This window comes from Talpa occidentalis, unplaced genomic scaffold (assembly GCF_014898055.3).
Source record: "Talpa occidentalis isolate TD23 unplaced genomic scaffold, MPIMG_talOcc4v2.1 talOcc4.11, whole genome shotgun sequence".
NCBI classification, from domain to species: domain Eukaryota; kingdom Metazoa; phylum Chordata; class Mammalia; order Eulipotyphla; family Talpidae; genus Talpa; species Talpa occidentalis.
The window spans coordinates 12,139,273-12,165,182 of NW_023601104.1; the positions used below are offsets into that span (position 1 = coordinate 12,139,273).

The 25,910-nt window shown below is 52.9% G+C and overlaps 2 protein-coding genes across 6 annotated transcripts in view; one reads left to right on the forward strand and one right to left on the reverse strand.

The window, feature by feature from the left end:
* Nucleotides 1-18,666, forward strand: part of STARD9 (StAR related lipid transfer domain containing 9) — a 102,934-nt gene extending 84,268 nt beyond the window's left edge. For 3 of the 4 annotated variants that reach the window (XM_037502308.2, XM_037502311.2, XM_037502309.2), the window contains 10 exons: nucleotides 113-310; nucleotides 668-851; nucleotides 1,216-1,353; nucleotides 8,212-8,329; nucleotides 8,431-8,552; nucleotides 8,766-8,830; nucleotides 8,985-9,187; nucleotides 9,385-9,464; nucleotides 9,662-9,820; nucleotides 10,297-18,666. In XM_037502308.2, coding sequence (XP_037358205.1) covers nucleotides 113-310; nucleotides 668-851; nucleotides 1,216-1,353; nucleotides 8,212-8,329; nucleotides 8,431-8,552; nucleotides 8,766-8,830; nucleotides 8,985-9,187; nucleotides 9,385-9,464; nucleotides 9,662-9,820; nucleotides 10,297-10,398 — 1,369 coding nt within the window. In that variant the 3' untranslated portion in view covers nucleotides 10,399-18,666. Of the gene's footprint in view, nucleotides 1-112; nucleotides 311-667; nucleotides 852-1,215; nucleotides 1,354-8,211; nucleotides 8,330-8,430; nucleotides 8,553-8,765; nucleotides 8,831-8,984; nucleotides 9,188-9,384; nucleotides 9,465-9,661; nucleotides 9,821-10,296 lie in introns of those variants that run through there. The other variant, XM_037502312.1, reaches the window with a different exon arrangement.
* On the reverse strand, nucleotides 10,572-25,705 carry CDAN1 (codanin 1). 2 transcript variants are annotated; one of them, XM_037502314.2, is made up of 28 exons: nucleotides 25,616-25,705; nucleotides 25,015-25,499; nucleotides 24,614-24,817; nucleotides 24,254-24,426; nucleotides 24,022-24,135; nucleotides 23,862-23,940; nucleotides 23,350-23,470; nucleotides 23,090-23,199; nucleotides 22,542-22,631; nucleotides 21,530-21,605; nucleotides 20,363-20,568; nucleotides 19,969-20,089; nucleotides 19,701-19,847; nucleotides 19,422-19,588; nucleotides 19,108-19,195; nucleotides 18,782-18,871; nucleotides 18,523-18,577; nucleotides 18,192-18,325; nucleotides 18,010-18,113; nucleotides 17,620-17,778; nucleotides 17,311-17,374; nucleotides 17,070-17,148; nucleotides 16,763-16,911; nucleotides 15,586-15,693; nucleotides 15,420-15,483; nucleotides 15,083-15,264; nucleotides 14,736-14,843; nucleotides 10,572-14,201 (listed from the first exon to the last, which is right to left on the reverse strand). In XM_037502314.2, the coding sequence occupies exons 1-28, from the start codon at nucleotides 25,703-25,705 to the stop codon at nucleotides 14,076-14,078; spliced, it is 3,693 nt and encodes a 1,230-aa protein (XP_037358211.1). In that variant the 3' UTR covers nucleotides 10,572-14,075. The 2 variants fall into 2 exon arrangements, with proteins under 2 accessions (XP_037358211.1, XP_037358210.1); XM_037502313.2 differs by having other exon boundaries at nucleotides 24,614-24,820.
* Nucleotides 25,706-25,910: the final 205 nt, after the last annotated feature.

Genomic DNA, 25,910 nt, shown 5'->3' on the forward strand with positions numbered 1-25,910 from the left:
CTTCCCTCACCCCTTGCTCAGCTCTCGGGTCTTCCAGGCATCAGAGACTGATCTTAAGATGGAAAAGGGCTTTTGGGCCCAGCTCCAGTGTACCCACGGCATTTTATCTCAGGAAAAAACAAACCATTGAGACCCTTCGGAGAGAGCGGGCCGAGCGACTGCAGAACTTCCGGCGGACTCGAAGCCTCAGCCCCCAGAAGCAGCTGAGCCCCCTGCCTGACAGGGATCTCCCCACCCGGGAGCTTGACTTACCCAGCAGGCGCCGAGAATACCTGCAGCAACTGAGGAAGGATGTCGTGGAGACCACCAGGTAAGGGTGGGCTGGGGACCCTGCAGGGGCTGGCTCTGTGTGTGTGGGGAGCAGGGCCCAGGCGTCGTGTCCTGCAGGGTGGAGGCTGTGGCTTCCTTTTACGGGAGAGTTCCCAGGAATCAGTCCTACAAGCCTGTGGCCTCGTGGAAGTGACGGGGGCGCTGGGATGGGATAGGGTGACCGTGGCATGTCATGTCAGACGGTGGTGCTGAGCCCCAGAGTGGGATGGGAAACCAAACTCTACGGCCCTGTGGGCACAGGGAGGATGGGTTTGAGAAGGTGCTGAGCCGGCCTGGGGGAAACAGGCCAGGGCACTCACCCACGTCCCCTGGGTTCTCCACCTGTGCTCTGCCCTAGGAACCTGGGACTGGCATCTAGGTCTTCTCACCTGCCCTCTGACATTGAACTGCTGCTCCAAGACTACCGGCGGGCTCGTGAGGAAGCCAAGGTGGAGATTGCCCAGGCCAGGGCCCGCCTGCGGGAACGGACAGAACAGGAGAAGCTGAGAATCCGCCAGCAGATCGTCTCCCAGCTGCTGAGGGTGGGGAGTGGAACCAGCCTCTGGCCTGAGGGTGGCCCTGGAGCCTGGGGCAGACCCGGCTACCTCTGAGTCTTGGGATGTGGTATTGGGAGGAGGGCATTGGACTCTGGTGCCAGTTCAGAGCTGTGCTCACTGTCTCTGTCCATGTCACCTCCATTAGACCAGCTCCTGTGCTGGGCCAGAGTCTGGGAAGAGGCAGCTTTGTGTTTCAGTTGGGGTAGAGGGTGGGGAGGTGTGAGACTGAGGCAGGGGGCGCTGGGAGGTAATGGGAGCTGGGGAGGTAAGGGGTAGTTTGCTGGAGTGGTGGTGGCATGGGTAGTGAAGATGCACCGGAAGCTGCTTGACGGTGCTCTGTCCTTCCCAGGAAGAGGGAAAACTGCACACCCTAGCCACCTCCAGCTCTGTATGCGCCAGCTCCAATGGAAGCCTCTCTTCTGGAGTCACCTCCGGCTATAATAGCAGCCCCGCCTTGCTAAGCCAGCTCCAGTCCCCAGATAATGTGGTGAGTAGGCAGATGCTGGCAACAGGTGCGGGGAGGGTGGACACCTAGGACCCTTGAGGGGGGGTCGGCAAGAGTTAAAACCGGAAGCCCTGCCTCCTGGAGGCCACTGCTGACAGGACCTGTTTTTGTGTGTGGTGATCTTGGGTCTCCCCCCAAGATTCTGACCCCTCCTCACCTCCATTCAACAAGTGTTTGTTTTGTAGACACTGCACTGGCGATGCAGCGGTGAGCAAAGATACTCCTGTCATTAGACTCTTAGAAGGATAATTTTTTAAAAATATTTATTTATGCATACAAGAACTGGGGTGCAGGCCAGAAGAGCAGGGGGTGACAGGATTCACCAGAGACAGAGTGGGGAGCAGAACAGGCAGACTGACTGAAATACACTGCTGAGGGGAGCAGCGGGCGAGTCAGGAGAGGTCTGCTGCGCCATGTGGGTCACCTCCCCGGCTGGAGATGGAACTCGTGCTGCAGTGGCTGCGGACAGCTTCATAGTGCTGCAGCTAAACCCCTTGCACCACCAGGGAAGCCCCAGAAAGATAACTATTAAGCAACTTATTTTATCATTGTTTAATCACCGTTGTAATAAGTTCTGTGAAGGTGTGTTAAGCCAGCATATAAAGCAGGAGACTCGAACTAGTATGGAAGGTAAATGAAGATGCTCTGAAGACAGTACATTTAAACTGAGCCAGGAAGGATGAGTGATCGCAACTTAGGAAAAACAGTGTGGAGGTGTAGGAAGGGATGTGGGGGTGGGGAGAGGTGGGGAATAGCCTTCCAGACAGAGGGCCCAGCAGGTGAGGTATGAGGAGTGCGGAGGAGCTTGAGAGGAAAGAGAAGCCTGATATTGCTGGAATGTAAAAAGTCAGGTGAGGAAAGGCGTAGAAAAGGTAGGATGAGTTGACTATTTTGAGAATTCTGGACACTTCCTAATGTGGTCATGTTACTTCCCAAAAGCTGCTGACAAGCTTTTATGCTGACAAGCTTTCTCATGTAGAAAGATGAAATCGCAAGAAAGGGGGGCAAGAGGGCCTCTTGAGTCAACCCCTGAGGGAGAGATGCAGGTCGATGGATGCAGGACGCGGCCAGGGACGGTGAGCAGAGGTGGAACAGTGGAGCTCAGAGCACTTGGGCACTGTTAGAGGACTTGGGGGGTACTAGAGGGAGAGGGAAGAGTTGGAACAAAACTCTCTTTTGACTTGAGCAACTGAAGGGTGGACCCCGCTGGCGGGTCCTGCCCACACTCTTAAGAACATAAGACGTGGGCCTCCCTGGTGGCGCAGCGGTTGAACGCTGGGTTGCGAAGCTGCCCGCAGCCTCTGCAGCACCGGTTCGATCCCCGGCCACTGGCAAGGGTCCCACATGGCGGGCAGACCTCTCCTGCCGCCCGCTGCTCCCCTCAGCAGTGTACTTCGTCAGTCTGTCTGCTCTGCTCTCCGCTCTGACTCTGGTGAATTCTCTCGCTCTCCTGCGCTTCTGACTGTACCCAGTGCTTGTATAAATAAATAAATACATCTTTAAAAAAAAAAGAACATAAGAAGTGACCCAAAGGCAGACATGCAGTGAGAAGTAACAAGGAAGAGAGAGAATTCACTGCCTGGCACATGGCCAGACGCCTTCTGTCCCACCCCACATAGCATCCCTTGAGCAGAGACCAAGGTCCAAGCTGAACCTGCATGTGGCACGCTGGTGGCTGCTCTCCAGACAACCCTCCTCTCCAGTGGTTTAACTGCTAAAAACTCAGCTCCGCCCCTTTTACCCACCCCTCCACCCCCTCTCAAGGGATAGTTTGAATCACTCTATCTATCAACAAGTGGGCTATGAGCATGACCCACTGATTTGGAGGTTGCTCTTTCTGTTCCTCTTACAAAATTGTATATTTTAAAAGGTGATGTTTACTATAGGTCCTATGTTCACATAGTAGAAAAAGCAAATACATGTTCAGGGAAACACTCATCCCTGTCCCTTCTCCATCTAGTTCTTCTATCTCAACCCACACAAGGAAAATAGTGGTGATTTCTGAGGGGAATCCTAGATGCCTTTATGCATACAAAATAAATCAGATATGCCACAGCTTATACCTTCTAATTTTTTCCACTCAGTATATCTTGGAGCTCTTTCTATGTGAGAAAGTAAAGAACTTGTTTTGTTTTGTTTTCATTGCTGTATAGCATTCCATTACAGAGATGCACTGTGACTTACCTAACTAGGCCTCCACCTTGGGCTCCTTTAAGTCTTTTTTTTTTTTTTTTTAAGATTTATTTATTTATGCATACAAGAGCTGGGGTGCAGGCCAGAGATGTGGGGAGGGGGGTGAGAAGATTCACCAGAGACAGAGTGGGAAGAGAACAGGCAAACTGAAATGCACTGCTGAGGGGAGCAGCGGGCAAGACAGGAGAGGTCTGCCTCACCATGTGGGTTGCTCCCTGGCTAGCCGGGGATCGAACTCATGCTGCCGAGGCTGTGGATTGCTTCATAGTGTGTTGCTTTAACCACTTGCGCCACCAGGGAGGCCCCCTCTTTTGCTGTTATAAACAACACTGTAGTGAATGGCTGTGTCTGTCTCATTTCACATATGTGCAGATGTATCTGTGGGCTAAATTCCCAGAAGTGTAATTGTACAAAGACTATATACATTCAAAATCTCAAAAGATATTGACAGACTTTCCCTCACAGCTATAATAATTTACACTCCCAGCAAATACAGGTGAGAGTCTACCTTTCTCCCACACTCTCACCAACATGTTATTAATTATTTGGACTTTTTGCTAGGCCATCTGTTTGTATTTTTTTTTTTTTTTGCTGTTTTCTCTATTTTTTTTTCTTAGCAATTTCTGAAAGTTCATTTATTAGCAAGATATCCCTCTTCCTGATATGAATTACACACAATTTTTCCCAGTTCTTTATTCTCCCTTTATTTTGTTTATTGTGTTTGGGGCCATTTAGAAAGTTTTATTTATTTATCACTTTTGTTATAATGTCTGTGATCTAAATCATGTATAGAAACATATTCTCCATTTCAAACTTGTAATTTCTTCTACAGTCTATGGTTTTTCTTTTCATATTTAAATCATTGCTTCAGTTGGATTATGCATATATATGTTATATGTAATATTTATAACAGTATGTGTGACATGCATATTTTATATGTGTTTGTGTGTGTGTGTGTGTGTGCATGTGTGTATGGTGTGGATCCAATTTTTTTCTTTCCAGAGATGGCTACCCAGTTGTGCCTATAATGCTTGTTAGTTTCTGTAGGTCATCTGCCTTACCCGCTAGCATATCAACTCTTTTTTATACAGAGACTTATTTTCTACTACCCATTTTTTCTTTTTCTGAGATTTTCCAGAGTATTCTTTCTTGTTTATTTTTTTAATGTGAAATTTAGGACCAGCTTGCCTAGTTCAATTATAAAAACGTCTTAGTAATTTTAGTGTTAAATTTATGCATCAACTTAGGGAGAAGTCACATCTAATCCTGTGGAGTTTCCTAAGAATATATAGTAGGTTCACGTCTTGTGTTGTTAAATTTCCCTTTATATGTCTCCAGATTTATTCCTAATGTTTCATCTTTTTTTTTTAACTGTTGTAATATGTTTTCCTTTTACTCATCTCTGTGGTTGTTATTTTGTACCCATGAAAGCTATCTATAGCTATTTATTAAATTTGTGTCTCTTGTTTTTTGGGGTCTGCTTTCTAGCTCTGCACTTACAGGGTAGCCACTAATGCAGGTAGTTAAGTCAAATTAAAATCTTTGTTTCTGTCTCACACTAGCCCCACTTCACATGCTCAATAGCTATGTGTCTGGTTAACACGTTGTAATGTCTTGCTGTGTATTTCTTCAGACATATAGCCGTATCATCTTAGTGATCATTAAACTTTCTTTTCTAATTTTTGTGCCATTATTTTCTTCATCTTTTCTAATTTCACATTTGTCCTGTGTTTTTCTTTGCTTTATCTGGCAACCCCAACAGAGAAGGGCACATTTTTTCCTGTGGTAGTCTTACCCAAAGTGCCCACTGGAACTATAAGTAACAGACACATTCTACAAAGATACTGAGCATGAGACAAGGAAAGACTGAGAAATTATCACAGGGAAAAGGGATTAATAAAAAATAAGAGTAAAAATGAACAAGTTAGAATCAAAGCTGACTTCATAAGGGGTGGGAATTCTAAAACTAGGGGTTAGGCAAACTTCCTCTGGAAAGGGCTAGATAGTATTTAAGATTTTGTGGGTCACTGAAATAGTTGTAACTCTTCAGCTCTGCCATTGCAGCATAAAAGCAACCACAGATAATGCATAAATGGATGGGCGAGGCTGTGTTCCACCAGAACTTTACAAAAACAGGTAGTTGGGCCCAATCTGGCCGAAGGGACACAGTCTGTCTGCATCCCTGATCTTAACAGATCACTTTCCATAAGAGAAACTTTTCAAAGAAAAAAGTTTTGAAATCTCCCAAACTACCAGGTTTTGTCAATTTCACAGGATAATTATACAAATTTTAAGATTAGGTCAATGTAAAAATGCTTTCATCTTTCAACTCTATTTCCCTCTCCCAGTCACCTTAAAGCACCCTGAGGTGTTTAAGGTACATCTTACGGTTTGTATGTGTTACAGCGTTTCTGTTTTGTTTTTAATGTTTGCATTCATAGTGTTGTTCTTAGGGCAGATGATTCAGCACTCTCTGGTTTTACTGCTATTCATTTTTTTTCTATATAGTAATTTTCCTCTTGTAATTTCTTCAAGAAACACTCATGGGAACTGTATTCTGTAGTTTCTGTTGGAAAATGTTTATGCCTTTATACTTGAATGAAACAATCTCTATCTGTAGGTTAACTTTCTAGAAATGGGATTCCTGGATCCAAGGCTATGTGCATTTTTAATTTTAAATATGTGATAAATATTTCCAAAGTATACCCACACTTACATTCTCTATTAATAAGGTATGGCGGAGCCCACTTACCCACTGTGCTTAACAGAATATTACCAAGGGTTCTTTCCTCAGTCTTTGCCAGTCTGATAATTGTAAAATTGAACTTCATTTTAGTTTTGTTTTTCAATTCACTTCTTATATCTGAGATTCTGTGTCTTTTCAGACATGTGAGAACCTTTGGTGTTTGTGCTCTGACTGGCAGAGAATTGTGTGTTTCTCTAGCTTTTGTTTTTGGAGGCCCTTTTTTATATATCAAAAAATTATCCTTTATTTTTTGTCATTTGAGATGGTTTTTTCCCTAGTTGTGCTTTTATTCTGTTTGTTATTTATTGCTTTATGGAAATTTTTAATTTTTATTGTTTTTATTTTTTCTTTCATGACTATTATATTTTATATTCTGTTTAGAAAGGCATTTCCCCACTGAGATTTTTTAATTTATGTTTTCTTGTAGTAGTAACATATCCTCCCCACCCCCAGCCCCACCCCATATATTTTTGAGGCCCAAAGCATTGACAATGTATTTGGCATGATGTGTGAAAATGGTCTCTGACATACTTTTTTTTTCCCAGATGGCAGTATATTTGTCTAAGGAGTAATTATTGGTTAATCCATGGGTGTTTAATTTTAGAAATCATCTGTTACACAGGGAGATGAGTTCATTATGAATATATTATAGAGTGAGAAGAGGGTGTCGGTAGGCCTGTGTCTTAAAAGAACCCCAAAGCATCAATTCATATTGAAGGAAGATGAGCCAGTGAAGGAAAGTGGAGCAACTAGGGCAGTAGGAATGCCGGTGTCTGGGGGTAACTGACTGAGCTGAGGCCCTGAGGGACCCCGTAGGCTGGTGGGCCTTCCGTAGACCCAGCCACACGGATGCGGTGGAGGAGCCCACTGGTGCCGTCTGTGAGGCACATTCTAGAATTCGAGTGGGGTCATGGAGGTAGAGGTGGGAAGTGGCAAATGGCGACAATCGTTTCAAGAAGCGGCTCTGCGACGGGCAGGAGAGCCAAGAGGCCTGCAGTGCAGGGGACAGGGCATTGAGGAAGATTTTTAAGGATGGGAGAAATTTGTGCATACTTCAGCGTTGAGGGGAGGGATCCAGTGACGGAGATGTGGAGGCAGCAAGTGAAGAGCTGATGAGAAATGAAAGGCTCCTGGGAAGGTGGCACAAGATCCCCTTCTGGGAGCCGGGGACCTGCCTAAAGCTGAAGAGACCATTAGTACGTCGAAGCAGGAGGGGGTGTGGAGAGGGCTGTCTTTACTCACCTCTCCTTGTTTGAAGGAGCGCTAGGTTAGCAGCTGATGGCAGCGGTGGGATGGTGGGTGCCTGTCAGAGCCTGCAGAGGTCAAGGTCATGGCGCTGAGGATGTGGCTGAGGTAAAGGTGGTTGTCTGTATTGCAGAGCCAGGTCATTTCCATCCAGCTGGACCCAAATTAGGATCTTTGCCTTTGCCGCTGTACGTGAGGCCTGGGCCTCAAGCTTTCCCCGCGGCTTGCTTTTCCTCCCCTGTGCGCCGGCTGCTAGGGCTTTGCTTGCTGCCCACATTCACACTGACCGTGGTCATGGCCTCATTCCTGTTGCCTCAGTGTGGTAGAGAGGACACCCCCCAAAACTGAGTTGAGTCCCTGTGCTTGCTTCTCTCAGGCCCCAGTTCATCCTGACGCCTGTCAGCACTCCACTCCAATCAGCCTTGACCCTGGGGCTTGAAGGGCGAGGGAAGATGGTCCAGGGATGGGTTGCTGTTGTGCTGACTTCTCAGGGGCCTCCTGTCATCTTAGTGGGGAAGATCTCTGCCACTGATCTTCCGTGGTGCCGGAGACGCTGGCGCAGCGTGGGGGCAGAGGAGATAATTCCACACTGGCTTCTGGTGCTCCGCCTCCTCTGTCTTCCTCTGCTCTGGTTCTGAGCATCTTCTGTCCTGCAGGGGGACACAAACTTGCCCAATTCCAGAGACTCCTGGATCGGGGACGTGCGGGGCCGTTCGGCGGTGAGGCCTAATCACCTGAGCCTGGCCGGGGCCGCCTGGAAGAGCTTAGCCTGCAGTGAGTCAGGGGTGGGGCCGGAGGCCTGTCAGATCCGGGGGGGTCACTCTCTCAGGAGGCTGGCGGGCAAGCCCGCTCAGGCCTCCACCTACTCGTTGTAGGCAGCAGAACCTCCCTGGGCAGCTGCTGCTGCTCTCCGGCCAGCCTGTCCAGCTTGGGGACCTCCTTCTCCTCCTCCTACCAGGATCTGGCCAAGCACATCGTGGACATCTCTATGGCTGATGTGAGTGACCGTGCTCGTCCCCAGCGCTCTCCGCTGCTGGGAGGGAAGAGAAAGGAAAAGAGTGGGGCGGCCGAGGGCCGTGGGGCTCGCGTGAGCGCCTTCGGTGACTGGTCCTGATGAGAGGGAGGTTAGCGAGCGCTGGCCCCAGCGCCTGAGCCAAGGGCCTGGCTAGTGAGGTGCTCGCTGATGTGGGTGTGGCCACTGTGTCCCCAGGTGATGGCCGCTTGCTCAGACAACCTGCACAACCTCTTCAGCCGCCAGGCAGCAGCTGGGTGGAAGTAAGTTCCTCGGCATCACCTTGTCCTCACCCTGCTTGTCTTCTCTTCTCCTTTCCCTTCTCTGCCATGGCTTCCTAGACTTCCTCCCCCTGGGCTGCTGCTCTGCGACTCTGGAACCCAGTTTTCACCTCTTCCCGTTCTCCGTGTCTCGCAGCTATCAGGGCGAGGAGCAGGAGGTGCAGCTTTACTACAAGGTGTTTTCTCCCACTCGGCATGGCTTCCTGGGGGCAGGCATTGTGTCCCAGCCACTGTCTCACGTGTGGGCAGCTGTGAGCGACCCCACCCTGTGGCCCCTGTACCACAAGCCCATCCAGACAGCGCGGCTTCATCAGCGGGTGACCAACAGCATCAACCTGGGTGAGCCCAGCGGGCAGAGGCAGCCCTCGGGGGAGGCCCGGTACCCCGACTTCCTCCGATTGTCAGACTCGGTCCAGCTGGGTGTCCAGTTGCAGAACGATGGGGTGACGGGGGTCCGGGAGGCTTCTGGGGTGGGAAGGATGGAGGACTAGGTCTGGGCACGCACCTCTTGACTCTCCCCATCCCTGGCCCCCCAGTGTACTTGGTGTGCAACACCGCCCTGTGTGCGCTGAAACAGCCGCGGGATTTCTGTTGTGTCTGCGTGGAAGCCAAAGAGGTGGGTGCCTTGCTGGTATTCACGGTATCGTGGGAGAACTGGGGCCGTGCATGAGGGGCAGACAGTGTGGCCAGTTATTGGGGGGGCGGGGGGCGGTTAAGGCTGGCCTAGGGCTGCTGTCTGCAGTAGTGACCAGGCTGGAGCCTGTCCCCAGTCAGTTCACATCATGCAGGCAGGACTCACGTTTCTGTCCCCAGGATCACCTGTCTATCATGGCGGCTCAGTCTGTGTATGACACGTCCATGCCGAGACCCAGCAGAGAGATGGTGCGAGGGGAGATCCTGCCCAGCGCCTGGATCCTGCAGCCTCTCACTGTGGAAGGGAAGGAGTTCACCAGAGTCATCTACTTGGCCCAGGTGACCTGTCCGTGCAGCTGGCCTCCGCTCCTCAGAATTTTCTCTTCCCTTCTTCCAGGCCTGCGGCCTGAGAGTCTTTCTTGAGACAACAGTAAGGGGAGTCGGATCAGAGGAAGGAATGAGTCAGAGTTGATCCACCTTCTCTGAAGCCATTAGCAGAACCTTGCAGCCTGCGTCCTCTGGCTGCGCCCAGTGTCCCGAGGTGACAGATGAGTCCATGTCAGGCGAGAGCAGCCTCCCTGGAGCGGAGAGAACATGACCCCTCTGTTCAGCTCTCCCCTCCCAGTTCTGCAATTTGACCTTTGTTGGGGGGGTGGGGGTGGAGTCGTTGCTTGGATCTGAGCAGCAGACTCTGGGCCTGTCAGCTGCAGGGCAGTAGACCGCTCCCCCCATGGTGACCGCTTGGCTGGCATGTGCCCTGGCACACTCTCAGGTCTGTTGGCACCTTTAAATCTCCCCCCTTTGCTTTATTTCAGGTAGAACTTGGCGCTCCAGGCTTCCCCCATCAGCTCCTAAGCTCCTTCATCAAACAGCAGCCACTGATTATAGCCAAACTGGCTTCCTTCCTGGGTAGCTAGCATCTCGTCATCAGGAAGGTACTGTGGAGATGCAGACCCAGGATGCTCCAGAGAGACGCTGGGGCAGCTCCTCGTAACTTTCTGTACCCCGTGCAGGAAGAGCCAGAGCGACCTGCAGTGGCAGCTGGGCAGAGAGCCCCGAGTTGCCAGCCAAGCCCAGCTGTGCTCGGCCACGGCTGCCACCACTGTAGAGCGAGGGGCCTGAGCCATCCAGAGTGAATGAAGCTCAACTCGCCTTTTTGATTCCTCACCTTTATTTTCTGTCTCTGGGACCCAGTGGCAGCAAGCTGCCCAGCAAGGGGCACAGCCGGCAGAGCTCTGGTCCAGAGCTTCCTCGCGGCCCAGCCCTCGGCCAGTAGGAAGCAAGCAGCCACCGGCAAGACTCTGCTTAGCATCTGCCTCCGGCAGTCAGCTCCAGTGTGGGATGGAGTGTTAGAAAAGACCAGAGAACAGTTAAAAAACAAAACAAACAAAACAAAACAAAAAACAGCTGCACAAACCAGAACATTGATTCAGAATTATTTATCCTTATTGATTAGTTACAAAACGCTTAATTCCATTTGCTTCCCCTTCTTCCTTCCCTCACAGGAGAGGACGTTTGGGTCTCTGCCTGTCAGGAGTAGCGCTCAGTAGAGGGGGAGGACCCTGTGGGAGGTGGGGTGCACAGAGCTGGGGGCCAGGTGGAGCCTAGCTCCGAGGCTCACTGGTGGGGGCAGTCAGATACTGGGTGCCGAGAGGAATTTCAGAAAGGCGAAAGGCAGCTCTGTGAGATGGGAGAGGAGACGAGGGAGGTTAAGTGATTTGTTAGGAAGATGCTCAGTTACATTGTTCCTCTTCTCGCTCAGCCTTGGCCCTAGCTTTTCAGTGGTGTCTCGAGAATTCCACGCTGCTGCTGTCGCCCCACCTATTCTAGGGGGTGGTGGAGGATGGGATGTTTTCTTGTGTCTTAACCTGGCTGAACTTGAGCTTTGAATACGCTGTATAATGACCTGGAAGTAGTGGGAGCGAATTCCAGCTTCAGTTGTGCCTAGAATCTTCGCTGGAAGAGGGCAACCATGTGGGGATGAAGATGTGGAAAAAAGGTAAAGTTCTGTACAGCACAGCAGAAATTTATTTTTCTAAAAGTGTTGGAGGGATTTTTTTCTCTTTTACCTCAGATTGTTATTTATATATTACTGACTGAAGGTTATTTTTTAATTGCTTTTTGAAACTTTTGTTTTTCTGGTTAATTTTTAGGTGACATATTTAACACCCTATTTATGTACTCCCATCTCTTTATATAAATCTCTCACTGTTGACTGAAAAAAAAGTCAACTTACGGGAATCCTGTGTGTACTTTTATTTAGTGAAGATATCCCTGGGACAGCCCAAGTGTGTCATTTGAGCACAGCAGCAGATTTAGCCTGGAGATTGTGATGGCAAGAATCATCGATCCAGTTTTAAGCCATAGAGTTGACACGTATTTACTGAGTGCTTCCCATGAGCTTGTCAGTGCTTTGCACATACCTAACCACCAGACTTTTCCCCCCAGCTGTGGCCAAATCCCAAGTGGAGGGTCGATTCCGTAACAGTCATCGCCCCACCCGACAGTGACCACAGTCCTTGTGGACGTTCTGTAACAGGTGTGCACCTCGGGAGCTTCTGAGGCTGTGTTGATGTGCCCACACGGGTACCCGGAGACCATGTTGCTAACTAGAGAAGCCACACACCGGGCCAGTGAGTCAGCGATCTAAAGATGATGTGAGGCAGATTTTATAACTAAACGCAAAGTGCTAATGATAACCCAGTGACCTGGTCTAAATGATCACGGCAAAGGCAGATTTGGGCTTGGGTAAGTGGTTTTGGTTGTGTTGTGCATCAAAATCACCCAAAGGACTTGTTCCGTCCTGGGCCGGGCTGGGCTGGGCCCCCTCCCAGTTTCTGATTCAGGTCTCCTAGGGGCCCATATATTTGTGATCCTGAGGCTGCTAGATTGGTGACCATGCTTTGAAAATCAATTTTAGGCAGGCTGTAGCAAGCAAATATAATAGAAAGTAGCCTGATTAGGTCACTCGCTGTTTCCATCAGCCGTCGTCATTCTGCCTCAAGTAGGCTTTTACGCTTCACGTAGGCCAGCGGTTTCCGGAACGGGGCACTGCTAAGTTTATTGAGCTTTGGGCCAGGCCTGGGTTGAGGCTTAGTCCTTCTGCCTGGCATCCTTGGGGCTTCAGGCTTTTGCCACTGGCCTGCCTGTCCTACCTCAGAGGAGCGGCAATGAAGTAACTCAGCTTCCTAGAGCGGTGCTTTCCTTCAGCCACATCTGATGGGCGCAGAAAGATAAAACTTTTGGTTCTCAGCATTCAGAACTTTCTGAATTTGCTGTAGTATAAATTGGATTCAAAGGACAAAGATAAAATCATTTGAAAATGTTGAGATGCAGTTGTTGAAGGAGTAATGGGCTGGGGAAGGTGCACTCTTACTGGGCAGGAGCTGTGGGGACTGAGAAACATCCCTATTTTCTGTGCTGCTGGGACTTAGTGGGAGTAACCAGCTTTCCTGTTGTCAAGGCCCCGAGAACCTGACCTTTCCATGGGTTGGCGACCTCTTTGACAGCTGTGAACTTTCCCCCCAACTTTTCCCTTCAACAGGATTCAGAGTTATCTTCTCCAACAGAGCCTGACTTTACACACTGCCAAAGTAGAAAAACTGTGACTTTTGCAGGAGTGAACTTAACGTAGACTATCAAGGTAATTAATGCTTCCTGAGGCAGTGGATCATTCAGACAAAAAATGCTTTTTAGTTTCTGGCCAGAACAAACACCCCAGTCCTGACAAAACAGGCATAGTGGGAGCTTCCTTGCTACAGTTTAATAGGCAGGACCTTGTGAGTAGAAATTGCACACAATGCCCTGAACTCTATAAGGGAGTTGCCCCGAGGTCAGCACTGCGTGGAGCAAGTTGACAATGGAACACGCAGGCGTCACCAGGTGTCAAGGCGCTAGGGCAGCTCCACTCAGCCCGCCTTCCCGCAGCCGTCCGCAGGAAGTCAGGTGGGAGTGAGTAGACATGAAACCCCCAGTAAAGAAAGCAGTTTATTTTAAAAAGCTCTTTCTCCCGTGCACAACCCTTGGATGGAACTGGGTTGCGAGCTACTGGCTGAACAGGGGACACACGGCATCCCGGTTTCTGTCCTGTGAGCCCCCCTCGTCTGCCATGCACTTTGAAGCAGCTGGCGGTACAGCTTCTGGTGGGAGAAAATGGAGACTCGCAGGATTCATGTTTCAACTTTCTCACGTTCCTTACACGGTAAGCAGAAATCATTTGCTTCTGTCATGATTTCCCGAACAACAAAGTTTTAAGAAATGCCGAGTTAGCAGCAAGTAGGGCCGGGAGCCCCCACACATCATTTCACTTAGTGTCCAAGCGATGCCGACTTCTGTTCCAGGACTGGAGTCTGTCGCCTTTTCCACCACAATCCCGAATCAGGTAAACCCTCCTCCTTCCTCTAGGACTTGGGGTGGCGCACCTGCACTGAGCCACACTTTCCCTTCGCATACGAGCAGGAAACCGGGTTGCACACTCAGCTACTCCTGCACTGCCGAGGGTCAGCAGTGGGCACTTGGGTGGCTCTGGAGCTGCCTCCTGTGGCAGGGCTCCAGGGTTCTGTTGAGATGCCCAAGGCAGGGCCACTCCCCAGTCTTAACTCTGGGCCAGCACAGTCCCCCGGTTTGGCTGCACCAGCTCACAAGCTCTTAGCTGAGGTTCTGGCACGTGGGGCTCAGCTAAAAACAGGTTGAACAGGGTTTGTAATTCTTCAGAGAAGTCCTGGGATAAACAGAAAAGGCACACGTCTGCTTCTGGGGGGGCTCATCCTTTCTACTGAAAAACCCCAAAGATCAAGCCCTAGCTCACCAGTGATCAGGCAACCCGGCACTTTTCTTTTTTCCCAAATGTCTTCTACTCTAACGTGGACTTGAGCTTCCCAGAACACTAACAGGACAAGGTCACGTTACAGCAAGGGAGGCGCAGAACCATCTACTGAGTACTTAGCGTGCACGTTATTTCACATCAAGTATGAAATGTAATGTTATCCCTACTTGATGGCCCTGTCCATGTGATGTTGCTCCTGATGTTCGCTGTGAGGTAACGTGCACATTAACATTCAATGCTAGCTGTGAGTAACAGTCAGGTGATTCCCGGCCACGCTGCTTCCTAGGCACCTGCCTTCCCACTGCCTTTCCTCCACTGGCTCAAGAACAGCCACTGCTCCCTTCAGGATGGCCCCGAAGATGCTTTAAGAAGCTTCTAAGAATGCCAGGCCCAGTTTCAGGATAAAATGGTCACAGGAGAACTCCTTACCTCTGGCCACCGGGCCTCACGCAGGCTGCCCAGGCAAGCCTCGATCTCTGTCCGTCCCATCAGGCCTTTCTCTACCAGCTCCCGGAGCAGGAACAGCAGCAGGTCCCACTACAACACACGGGGGAGGAGGTGAGAGTGGCTGGAGGACAGCACAGCGACCCTGACAGATTCGAAGGGCAGAGCTGGAGAGGTGTCCCTGAAGGGAGTCATTCCGGCACAGAAGTGAAAATGACCACCATTACCAGAAAAAGGGGAGTAAGGGTAACAAGTGCCTGGCATTTGGGGTGAGGGTGGTATGAAACATGATCATAGAGGGCCGAGAAGCCCATCTGTCCCTAACCGCTCACCTCCCTCGGCCGAGTGTCTGCCAGAAGCCCCACGTTTCTCGGGCTCAGCAGCAGCTGCAGTGGGACGGGCACCTGAAAGTCATCCTTCCACAGGGAGAGCAGAACATGCAGGAGCCTTCGCGCCTGCCCGCGCTCCAGCCGGTGCTGTGCTGGGGGCCCGAGTACAGGAATTTGGTCAGCCACTATGGGAAGAAAGGAAAACTAAGCTTTGAGGAGGCAGGGCCACCTGGCCACCCTGGGGGAAGAAGAGCCGTGGAAGGCACCACGTTCCTACTCTTGCTTGTACCCAACCCTGAGATCCCGATTGCTGGCGAGAGTGATTTGCCAGGAGCCATACCAAGGAGAGATGCTAAATCCACAGAGCACTTTGCCAGATGCTGCTCAGCAGGTGGGCACAGGAACTGTGGGGAAAAAGCAGTGAGACCTTGGACATTGGCACGGCCTGCAGAGCAGCAGCCCCAGGCCAGTGGCTCTGGTTCTCAGGACACACAGGCCACACTCACCTGGCGGCACTGCAGCATCTGGCCTAGCTGGCCTAGGAGTTGCTCCAGGTACTCTGGGGAAACTCCCTCCTCAGGGTCCCGGGGCCCAGCGGCCAGAGAGAGCACATCCTGGAGAGAGAGAGAAGGAGCAGAGTGAGCCTTCATGCCAGGCTGGGGCCTAGGCGGCCACAAAGAATGTGGCTTGGGGTGGGGCTCAACCAGTACAGGCAGAAGGAAGATGGCCCCTGGGGATGAAGTGACTGGGCCGAGGTACCCTTAGACTTGGGGCTCGGGCAGGACAGCACAGCTGGAGAACCAACCAAGTGGACAACAGGGGGAACACAGGAGCAGATAAGCTGAGGGAGGGTTGCTGCTAGAGGGTTCGAGAGAGATGTCACGAAAGATGTCTTGGGGTAGTCATGTCGACTCCCAGAGTACCCTGAATTCTGAAAGCATCTAGGGTGACCATATTGGACACATGTCCTGAGATTTTCTATCCCTCACGCTTCTCAGGAGAGTCAAGGTTTTGGTACAGAACCCATTACCTATTGAACACTACTAGTTGATGGCTGCTTAGCCTTTTCTTCACCTTACTTACACTTCCCACCTTTGGTCATCCCTTCTTGGTCCCTAGGCCAAATCTACACTCCCACACCACTACTCCAGACCAGAGTGAAAGAGTCAACAGTTCAAGCTTTTGCAGGCCATACAGTTTGTCCCAACTACTCCATCTGCCCATTTTATGTCAGATTTGGCCCATGGGCTGTGTGCTAAGCTCTGGGCCATAGTTTCTTCTTACTGCCTGTAACTAAACAAGCGTCACTTCCCATTTAGAACATTTCTGTGAAATGATATCCAAATACTGGGTGTACCACCCACTCAAAGACTTCCCTACCGCATGAGTCAAGCCATTCACTGCCCTAACTCCCATGCCATCTGTGCAATTCAGAATTAGTCCCATTTTCATAGCCACCTCACACTTTTGGGTGACCGAAGTATCCAAAGTTGGAGAACAATTAGGAAACCATTCAATTCAGCTCTGCCCTACCTAATCCCATTGAGTATGAAAACAGGAACTAGCCGGACAACACAGAAAGCTGCTACACATGACTGCTGGAGTCAATGTGAGAAAGGAAGGAGACCAGGAAGAGAGCAGGGAGGAGGAGGGGAGCCGAAGGGGAATAGGGGAGCCGTGTACTTTGATCTCGGAGATGAGGTGGGAGGGGAGGGGAGCATGGTGCTCACAGGCACGGGAGCAGCCCCTCCGCTCCCCCTGGACAGCCAGTTCAGGACCCTGGGCGCGAAGTGTTCGGTTCACTGCCGCTTTCACCTCTCTTCTGATCAGCGCTGCCAGTCAGGGAAAACAGGAAAGTTGTCACCATAGCACTACACTTCGGCCCACCAGGCTAACCAGCACCGTTCCTTGTTTCCAACTGGCTCCGAAACCATCACCCCAAAGTAGCCTCTGATTTCCAGTCAGCCACCCCTTTTCCAGCATACCTCACCTGTGATATTGGCTGACAACCAAGCACAGGCTTTTTCTGTTGCAAGTCCCACAGCAATGTTCTCTGCACTGCTTAGCACCTACGACACAGAAGCATTAGAATCAGGAACAGACTGGGGGTGACGCACGCTCCGCAGTCCGGGGCTGCCTCATCCCCAGTTAGCAGACGCACATGCGCGCACACACAGGGCGCCTCTCTGCCTCCAACCACTCAGCCCACTAGCTCCTGGCTTCCTACGTACAGCTCCTGGGGTCTCCTCCGGAAGCAGTGCCCGCACGGCCCCAGGGCTCTTCCTTTGGCAGAACCTGACGGGAGAACAGAGCAGGTCAGGGAGGTGCAGACACCTCAGCCCGGCTCACAGAAAGAAATGCCCCCAGAGCACCAAGCTCCACACCCAGGAGCGCTGCCTCGGTGCGGGGAGCACTGTTGGCCAGCTAGCCCCACCCCACATGCTGGAAAGGAGGAGGTAAATGAGCGTGGAAAAGGGTCATAAAATAAGATGTAAAAGGAGAATGGAGACGGGAGGGTCCGGACAGATGGGGTCTCTTACTCCCGCCCCTGGGTGAGTGCCTGCGCCCCATAGGGGCAGAGCTGGGAACACAGGATCTCCAACAGCTGGGCTGGATCTCTCCCATTCTTTCCCTCCGTCACCAGCTGTTCTTGAAGAAGCGACTCTGCCTGGCGCACCAGGTCCGCCACCAGTGTGGCCCTGCAGCAGGAGCGGCGAAGTTTGGAGGTATTTAAAAATCTTGAGTCAGAAAGGGATTACCGATTTAAGGAAGTCCGGTCAGAACTTCCTTCAAAGAATGTTAGCAAGTTGAGCACCCGATGAACCCGCCCTCTCCCTCAGTTTGGCAAAGTGTCAAAAGGGGGAAATGGGAAGGGAATGACACTTGGGACCCCAACACCTCCACTGCCAGCCCCCTCAACCCACACTCACTTGATGTGTTTGACACAGTTAGAACCAATTCGCTCTGCCACAAATTCCACAGTCCTGCGCAGGGAGGGTGGCTGGTTGTGGAAAAAGGCTTGGGCGAGCTGAGCCTGTGAGGAGGAAGCAGTGAAGAGATCCCATTTTTGACCCACTGGGCTACCCTACCCCTGCCTCCACCCTGCCTTTACCTGCAGCCCCTGGGTGGTCCGGGGAGGCTGGGTTCCCAGTCCAGTTGTAGTGGTGGGGGTAATTTTCCGCACAAAGCCCCCACTCCGTCCACTGCTGCCTGATACCCACGAAGCCAGCAGTTTCCGAAGTTCTCCTGTGTCAGGGAAGGCCAGGTGCTTAGTTCCAGAACCACCCCCACCCTCCCCACCTGAGCCCAAGTGGCTCAGGCCCCTTGGGGAACATCTAAGAACAGAAGGTATTAGGGTGTTAGGCCCATGGGGTGCCTTTTGGGGACTCATGAGGGACAGGCCAAGGTCACAAGACCCTGCTGGGGAAGATGCATGTCCTCACCGATATAGGGGCAGCAAGTGTAGAGCAGGTGCTGGTCCACCACCGGCATGTTGTCCTGGGGGGAGAAGAGGCCAGAGCTGGGCAGACAGCTGGGCTTCCCGTCCTTCCCAGTGCGCCCAGAAATGGGAGTGTCAGAATGCTGTGAGGTTTCAGTGTCTGGCCTGGCCTGTCTCCCACTGAGCCTTCTCAGTCAGCAACCCCGCACTCTGCTCCTCTCCCCCTCACATTTCCATGGCTCTGGTTAGACCCCAACACTTACCAAGCCGTGCTCGGGGGTTACTGTGTCTGCTTCAGATGTATCCAACTGACACTCTTCCAGAAAAAACAAGTGCTCGGGGACTGTTGGGATCTGGCAAGTGACAGGGCAATGCAAGCTCCAGTGGCACTTCCGAGACGCCATGTCTCACCACCCCTCCTAACTCGTGCTTCCTGGATTAGGCACCAAGTTCAAAGCAACCTTCCGCTCAAACCACAGTGGTTCCCATTCCTTCCGTTTCTTCAACGGCCCTTCAGACTCCGTCCCCTCTCCCCATCTCCAGCCGCGGCAGCCGTCACTTTCCCGACCTGGACCCTCCCTCCACCAACCTGGAAAAGCCAGCCCAGCACCGCAAGCAGCAGCAGCTTGTTCAGGAAACACATTTCCCCCTCACTCTCCTTGGACAAGACCAAGCTCCTATAAGTAAACGAGGGTGTGACCTGAATTAGTGCCAAGAAAGAAATGGAACGAGCAAAGGCAAGCTATCCCTGGGAAGGCAGTTCTCAAAAGCAGACCGAAAAGGGACTATTAGGCCACAACAGAAACAGAAACGGGTCAGTGAAAGTTCTTTCTTTGTGGACCAGAGGCAGCCCCTCCCAGGAGTGGGTCCCGCTGTGGTGCCACAGCCCCTTTCCCCACTCACCGATGGAGCTGCAGCAGGAGCGTGAAGACGCTGCGGTAATAGTCCATCAGGGGGACAATGTGGTCGGCGAGGGAGAGGAACTCCACCAGCCAGGGCACCGTGAGGACCGCCCGGCGGGCCCGCAGCCCCTGCTGCAGCAGAGCCCGCACGTCCAGCACCGGGGGCACCTGGCAGGGACGGGAGTCGGTGGGCGAGGGCCAAGGGCCATGGGATGCCCGCTGGCAGGGGTGGTGGCAGGATGTACCTCCCTGCTCCCTCCTTACCAGAGCCCTCATTCACCTGGCTCCTCAGGGCCAGAATGGAGTCCTGGAGCTCCCGAGTTGGGGGTGGTTCGGGTCCCCGGTATGGCAGGAAGGCCACAAAGCCCAGGAATTTAGCCAGAAGCCTCAGGCTGAGCAGCACCACAGCAAACTGCCTCCGTTCGCCCTGGAGGGGAACAAGGGGAGGAAAAGGTCCTAAGAACAATTCTGTGTTACAGAGTTGCTCTGGAGAATCCCCTTCCCCCTGCTGGCCAGAACCCGTCAGCTCCCTTGTTCTGCTTTCTGACCTGCCAGTCCACATCCGCCTCCCCATCTTCATCACTGGGTTCAGGCTGAGGCAGGGTGAGGCTGTTGAGCTCCCGGATCTTCAAACTCAGACTATCCATGAGATGCTGATTAAACTGAAAGCTAAGATGGGGAGGGGGGAAAGGCATTGGAAGAGGTGCCCCGGGCAGAAGGCTTGGCGGGGTAAAGGGCAGGCCTAGGAATAATGAGGTCACCTATGTGGATGAAAGAATGAGGGGAAACAGAGGCAGGGAAGGAGGAGCTGAATGGGGGGCAGAGGTCACCTTCGACCACCCCGCCACATTCCAGGGAAAGGAGAGGAGCTATTTGCCCTTCAGGAAGACAAACCCCTCCTGGCCTCTGCACCGCTCCCTCTAAGACACAGGAGACTTTTACCTGCTGGCACTCAGGATGAAGTCCCTGAAGAAGCCCTGACAACCTGGGAAGGTGGGGGGTGGACAGGGCCCCCCACTGCTCTGAGGAGCCGCTAGTCGTTCCTGGAGACGCCGCAACCGCCCCAGCTTGTCAGCTCCAAGCATACTTAACACATCTGGGGCCTCGCCCAAGACAGTGCCCCCAGCACCACCAGGACGCTGACACATCTGGGGCAGAGGGAAAAGGAAGAAATTAGAAATCAGTACTTTTTTCTGTAAAGGACTGAATAAAATAAAGAAGTAATGAACATTACTTTATGAAACACCAACCCTGTGTCAGGTGGCTTAGATACATTTTTTTGAGATAGGGATTATATTCTTGTTTCACTGGTGAAAACACTGAAGCTGTAAGATTAAATATTTGCCTATGGTCGTGCTTAGAGCTGGGGTTTGAAACCAGGTCTCAACCCTAACCCAATGCTCTTTCTAGCACAGCACAAACCAAGGTTAAGGAAGTAATGAGAGGGGCCTCCCCGGTGGCGCAGCGGTTGAGCTCTGGGTTGCGAAGCTGCCCGCAGCCTCTGCAGCGCCAGTTCGATCCCCGGCCACTGGGCGAGGGTCCCACATGGCGCAGCAGACCTCTCCTGCCACCCACTGCTCCCCTCAGCAGTGTACTTCGTCAGTCTGCCTGCTCTGCTCTGCTCTCCGCTCTGGCGAATTCTCTCACCCTCCCGCGCTTCTGACTGTACCCAGTGCTTGTACAAATAAATAAATCTTAAAAATAAAGAGACAAGATTTAAAAAAAAAAAAAAAAAGAAGTAATGAGAGGCTGACAGAGGCATGGAAGGCAGGGCCCGTGAGAGCACCTGAGTTTCAACCACCACCAAGAAATAGAATTCGGGCCTCCCTGGTGGTGCAAGGGGTTAAGCACAGCACTATGAAGCTATCCACAGCCTTTGCAGCATAAGTTTGATCCCCGGCCAGGGAGCTACCCACATGGCGCAGCAGACCTCTCCTGTCTCGCCCTCTGCTCCCCTCATCAGTGTATTTCAGTCAGTCCGCCTGTTCTTCTCCCCACTGTCTCTGGTGAATCCTTTCACCTCCGTGCATCTCTGTTCTGTACCCCAGTTCTTATATGCATTAATATTTCTTTAGGAAAAAAAAAAAGTAGAACTTTATTATCTATTACCTGGAGAAGTTGTTTTTGGAAAAGTCGAACGAAATGGCTGTGGCTGCAGGCTGCAGAGAGCTGACCCATCATGGCTCTGAAGAACAGAGGCAGGAATAGAGTGTGAGGGAAGGTGGAACAGGGATAAAGATCTGAGAACAAGCCAATGTTTGGGCTTTCCAGCCCTTTACTAGGGACTTGAGTGGACTCTACCAGAGCTGCTGGGGCAGGGATATGGGAAAAGGGACACTTTGCCTCAGATTCCTGGAGCCTACAGATACACTTAAACTCACAAAAAAATACCACCCCCCAAATCTTCAGTCTACACCAATTACCAGCGTGCTTCATGACCAACATGGAAGGCAGATCAGTAGACAGAGAGTATTTCTGCATTCTAGTTATCTAGCTATACCAAGATATCAGAATCACCCAAACTACGCGATGGAAGAAAACAGATCGAAGAGGGTCTAGCCCATGACTTGGATTAATACTCAAGCAACCTGGGTTAAGAGCTTTGCACTTTCCCAGCATTTGCCACCAAGGAAGAAGCATGAGTCATTTCTGAGTGCACAGGCAGAGTTGGCAATAACTGGAGAGAGCAAGTGGACAGAAGGTTGACCACTTTGGGTGGGAAGAGGTGGCAGCTTTCCTCCAATCAGCTAGTGAAGCACCATTAAGATGCTCACTGCTCAAAGCAAGAAGAAAGATGAGGGGGCCTCCCTGGTGGCGCAAGGTGTTAAGTCTCAGCACTGTGAAGCTATCTGCAGCCACTGCAACAGGAGTTCGATCCCCACCCAGGGAGCTACCCACTTGGCGAAACAGACCTCTCCTGTCTCGCCCGCTGCTCCCCTCAGCAGTGTATTTTGGTCCATCTGCCTGTTCTGTTCCCCATCTGCCTGTTCTGTCTCTGGTGAATCCTCTCACCCCCCACACCTCTGACCTATACCCCAGGTTCTTGTATGTATAAATAAATCTTAAAAAAAAAAAACCCAAAACCAATGAAAGATGAGGTAACTAGTGTAGGAGCACCTACCTGATCCTGCTTCCCAGGCCCTTCTCAAAATCCCAGCCAGGCTCCTCATGGCGATCTTCCCACTCTCGCAGCACCTCATAAAACACATCCCTGACAGAAACACAAAAATGTCCGATCAACTGAGGGGCAACCGCCTCTCTCTCATCCCCAGGAGCACCTTCCCCAGTGTGGAAGAACTGATCACAGGACCGTCTGTAGTTCCATTCCTCATGCTCGCCAAATCCTCTTTTGATGGTAAAGCTACCACCCCATAGCACCGCGCCCTGTGCTGCACACATGTGCTTCTGAGGGCAGCAAGAGCTGGCTCTCCCTTATCTCAGAGCCCCATGACTAAAATTCACACACCTGTGAGAAGGCTGAATAAAGTCAGGGGTTCATCAAACAGAATGAAGCTAAGTGGCCCATCTGATGGTTGGCAGGAAGGGCCTGGTGGGGCAAAACCACCATCTCTTTGTGTCAAACTCCTATTCTCTCTGAAAACAACAGAGGCTGCCTATCTCACAGAAAATTCCGTCTTATCCCCTCCCAAAGTTCCCTTTTCTTGTCACCTCTGTTTTTTAAAAGTATGAAAGGCTCGGTCACTGGAGAAGTTGGCACGATTGTCAGTTTCAGGTTGAAAGGAGACAGCTTGGGCAGAAGGTGGCATCTCCAGAGAAACCTAAAAGATGGCAGCGATGTGAGGGGCTGAAGTTCAGAGCTCACATGCTCAGAAATCTCCATCCCCATATTCCTGCCCAGAAGCAGCCTGTGTGACACTAGAGTAGTGGGGCTGGGAAGGGTCAGGTCTAAGCTAAGATGGCGTCATTACCTTGGCGACACTGCCCTCATAGGCAGCTCGGAGGCGGCCCTGAAGAGCTGGTGAGAAGCACAGCAGCCGCTCATTTTCAGCCAAGAGCTTCAAGGTCCCTTTGTCCAGGTAGGAAAGAACTCTGTGGGTCAAGCGAGGATGGGAGTCAGTGGGTAGGAGACTGGGACCTGCACGCACTATCTCGAGCACGGAGCAGGCATGTATGACAAAGCCAGAGAACTCAGAAGTGAGGATGATGGAGGCAAAGGGGGAGGAACATGACTTTATGGAGCAGGGAGCAAAGGAGCAGGACAGTAACATCAGACGTAAACCCAAAGGTCAGCTGCCCAGATGGAAGAGGGTGGAAGGACTCTTTTAGGGACCAATGCATAGCCTTGCCACACAATCAAAGTTTACAGGTGGGGAAAGGTTTAGGCTCACAGAACATGCACTAAGCGCAGGCACACACCAGTGGCCAGAAAACCAAGGGAACAACAGAACTAAGGCTCAAGTGCCTCAGCTGGAACACTCACTGAAACTGATGCTCCAAAACCTGCACTGCAAAGAAGACACAGTCATGGACATTCTGGAACAGTGGGCTTTCCAGGGAATCTAAAAAGAGAGCAGCAAATGTCAGCTGAGAGCTGTTGCAGCTCCAGATCCCAGTCCTCACAAAGGGGCATGCACACCGACCTTGGGCTCCTGGGCTTGGCTCAAGGTCGTGATCCTTGGTGGCCACCATGCGCCGGGCAGTGAGGAGTTGAAGGACAAAGAAGAGCTCCAGGAAGAGGTTGGGCACCAGGTTCTCTGGAGGAAACAACCCCAGGACACGCACGACCACTCAGGCCAAGGCCGGCTCTGGGCCCTACTAACCGTCCTTGCTTGCAGTTCCGCCAGGGTCTCTCCACTCTAACCTCCCTCTCACCTGCAATGCACGAAGAGTAGACAAGGGCTACCAGCTGGAGGCGCTGGTGGGAAGACACTCTGGCAGGGTCGGCGGGTTCAGCTGTGATGTTCCCGGTCTGGCTGGGGAGGGGAGACCCCGTCTCTGGGGTGGGGCAGGCAGGGGTAGGTGACTGCTGCTGCTGCTGCTTAGAGCTGGGGGACAGAGAGACGCAGTGAGCATTCAGCGGGGCTTCCCCTCCAGAGCCATACTCAGGTTCCTGCACAGAAGATGACAGCCCAAGAAACAGTTCCCGGGGGCGGGCAAGTTGTGGGGGGCGGGGAAGCCCTGCGATCCCCCACGGGGAGGAAGCTGGCATCCCAGGGAGCGGCAAGGCCATACCGCTCCTTCCTGAGCATCTCCCGCTCCTCTTGCAGACTTCTGCACCCTGGGGGAAGGCCATGGCCCCAAGGGCTAGTGTCCAGGGCTGAGGGTTGGGAACTGGGGGCACAGTTGATTGGGGGTGAGGTGAAGCAGGTCTTGGGCTTGGAAAGTGACCGCTCGTCGCTCACCGGAGTTGGGTTGATCCTGCGTGAAGGCTTCGTCCTGCTGAGAGTAGCCACAGGTTTTTCTTAAACTACTAATTTCAAACATCTCCCTCAGCTGGGCCCCTTGGAAAAGCCCCTCACCCCCGACCTTCGAGCCATTCCCTAGCTCTCCTGCGGAGTGCCCCGCCCTGACTTGGTGGCTCCCCCGGCAGCGCCTTCGTGCCTCCCATCTCCAGGCTGCGGGCTGCTTCTCACCCTGCAGGGCCGGGGGGAACCGAGCCTACGGGAGGGAACTCCTCCAGGTTGCTGAGGTTTGGCGGATCAGAACGTGCGAGGCTGGGGCTCCCGGGGCTGCCGGAGCCCCTAGGTCTCCGGCCCCCGACCCAGGACTGGCTCTCCCCGCCGACTCCCTCCTCCTGGGCCCCGGGGCCGCGGCCTCCTCGCTCGCGGGCCGGCCCCGGGCCCCGCCTTCGGCCGCCGCGGCGGGCCAGAGGGGCCTCGGCGGCGCTCGGAGGCTCGGCCGGAGGGAAGAGCTGGCTGCGCGCCCCGCGGCCGCCCCGCGGCGGGCCCCCCGGCCTCCCTGGGAGGGCTGCCGAGGAGCCCGGCGCCTTGGCGGGGGTTGGGGGGCCCTGCGGGAGGACGCGGCTGCTCTGCTCCCGCAGGAAGTTCAGCAGGAACGGCACGAATTCCTTCCGCAGCGGCCGGAGCGGGCGCAGCGCGGCCGCGTCGCCGGGGTCATCCTGCGGGAGAAGCGGCGAGGCCGAGGGTCAGCCGCGGCCCGCCCGGCCGCCGGGCACCTAGCGGCGGGCACCGCAGCGAGGGCGGGCCAGGCCTGGGGGCGTGTCGGCGCCGTTACCTCCGAACTCCGGGCGCTGCGCGCGACCCACCGCACGGCGGCTGCGACCGACACCTCCTCTCGCAGCAGCGACTCCAAAACGGCCGCCATCCCGGTCGGGGCGCTCGGAGGCGACTGCGCAGGCGCAGGCGCGCCGCGGGCGGCCTGGGCGGGGCGGGGCCGGCGCGGAGCCGCGACCGTTGGGCTGCGGCGCGGGGGGCGGGGCCGGCGCGGGGGCGGGGCCGGGGCGGGGCCGCTGCGGGGCTTCTCCGCCCGCGCCGGGCTGGGGCTTTCGGGTCAAGGCCCAGGTGCGTGC